The sequence below is a fragment of the Cyprinodon variegatus genome, unplaced genomic scaffold, assembly GCF_000732505.1.
Source record: "Cyprinodon variegatus isolate N-32 unplaced genomic scaffold, C_variegatus-1.0 Scaffold861, whole genome shotgun sequence".
NCBI classification, from domain to species: Eukaryota; Metazoa; Chordata; class Actinopteri; order Cyprinodontiformes; family Cyprinodontidae; genus Cyprinodon; species Cyprinodon variegatus.
In genome coordinates, this window is record NW_015151314.1 from 50,409 (window position 1) to 52,174 (window position 1,766).

Sequence of the window (1,766 nt, forward strand, 5' to 3'; positions counted from 1 at the left end):
TAGCTAGGTAGGTGGATAGTTGGTTGGTTTCCTTGGTGGTTAGGTAGACGGGTAGTTAGTTGGTTAGGCTGGTAGCTAGGTAGGTGGATAGTTGGTTGGTTAGGTTGGTGGTTAGGTAGACGGGTAGTTGGTTGGTTAGGTTGGTTATTAGGTAAAAGGTCCCCCCCTGCAGCATCCGTAGTCCAGATTATCATCTGGCCAGTAATCCTGTGGTTTGATGATGTGTTTTTGTTTCTCTCAGAACAAACCAAAGTACCGTTTAACCGTCTCCCACCTTCTGTTTGCTCCTGCAGGGTCCCTTCGTTCACATCGCCAGCCTGTGTGCTGCTCTGCTCAGCAAGTTCATGTCTCTGTTTGGAGGAATCTATGAGGTGAATTTCTATCAGTGGACCTTTAATGGCAGAGATCTGCAAAACGATCCAGACGCCTCAGCTCCGTCCGTTTGTCTCCATGTCCCTGGATTTAGATTTAGAGTGAAAAACTGAACAATCTGATTGCATGTTTATACATCTCTGCTTATATCATAAACATTAGATCAATTACTGAGCTGCTTACATCATGATTAAACATTAAATGCCCCCCCCAACCCCCACCCGCCACCACCACCTCTGTGGAGGACGTGTTGGAACTGATTCCATAATGTGTTTCTCATCCTTTCTTCTCTGCCTCTTTAACTCTCTCTCTTCTGCTACCTGAAGGAGCCGGGTCTAGTAGGGATTAAGGTAACCCGGCTGCTCCTTTCCCAGCATGCTTTGCTTCATTTCCTTTGTCGAATCATTGAAACATTGAAAACCTGCAGCCCTGGTCTAGACTTTGATTAGGCCAGGTTCTCATTGTGCTGCTAGAAGCTGAACCTCCCATCAGCCCGCTTTGGTTTGGTCCTCATGGCCCCGCTGCTTCCTGGCCGACTGAAGCTTAACCGTTTGTGTTAAGTAACTTTTTAAGAGGGTGAATACTTTTGCAAGGCACCATAGTTTGATCTTCTATTGAGGTGTTTGCTGTGTAGCTGTCAGAGGAAGCAAAGCATGATGGGATTTAGGCCTCAGGATTTCAGTCTCCTGGGAACAGGAGGTCATCAGACTCCTGCAGGGAGGCGCCTTGATGCACCTAATCCTGCAGGAGCGAATAAACACACTTTATATATTATCAGGAGAAATCCTTAAAGTTTAGATCAAACTGACCTGATTTGATCAAATCTTTTCCAGATGTAATGTAATGTTCTAAATGTTAAATTATTTCTGTCTTTCATTAGTTTTCTTGTCATTAACTGTGAAATGCGGCTTGTTTTGTGTCTGCGTTCCAGAATGAGTCGAGGAACATCGAGATGCTGGCGGCAGCGTGTGCGGTGGGAGTGGGGTGCTGCTTCGCCGCCCCCATCGGAGGTTAGTCTCCAGATAAGGATGACGGAAATAAAAAACAGACATTCACCAAATGTTCCTGGGAAATATCATAATCCATAGATCTAGAAGTAAAAGATTTACAAACATGATCATCATTTAGATACAGGAATCCTGTTTCTGATGGTAACTGATGGAAAGCATGTTGAGGTTAAAGTCATGATCAGAGGCGTGTCTTCAGGAACATGAGGAAGTCAGTGTTCCCTCCTGATGTTACAGGTGTGCTCTTCAGCATCGAAGTAACTTCCACCTTCTTCGCTGTGAGGAACTACTGGAGAGGATTCTTTGCTGCCACCTTCAGCGCCTTCATCTTCAGAGTGCTGGCTGTGTGGAACCGAGACGAAGGTGATTGATCCTGATCTACCTGTC

General features: G+C 45.6%; 1 protein-coding gene across 1 annotated transcript in view; it reads left to right on the forward strand.

Annotated features, from left to right (window-relative positions):
• clcn2 (chloride channel, voltage-sensitive 2) overlaps window positions 1–1,766 on the forward strand; it is a 78,655-nt gene that overhangs the window by 45,429 nt on the left and 31,460 nt on the right. The window contains exons 6-8 of the mRNA XM_015397422.1: window positions 294–371; window positions 1,304–1,382; window positions 1,617–1,742. Of these exons, the coding sequence (XP_015252908.1) occupies window positions 294–371; window positions 1,304–1,382; window positions 1,617–1,742 (283 nt within the window). The remainder of the gene's footprint in view (window positions 1–293; window positions 372–1,303; window positions 1,383–1,616; window positions 1,743–1,766) is intronic.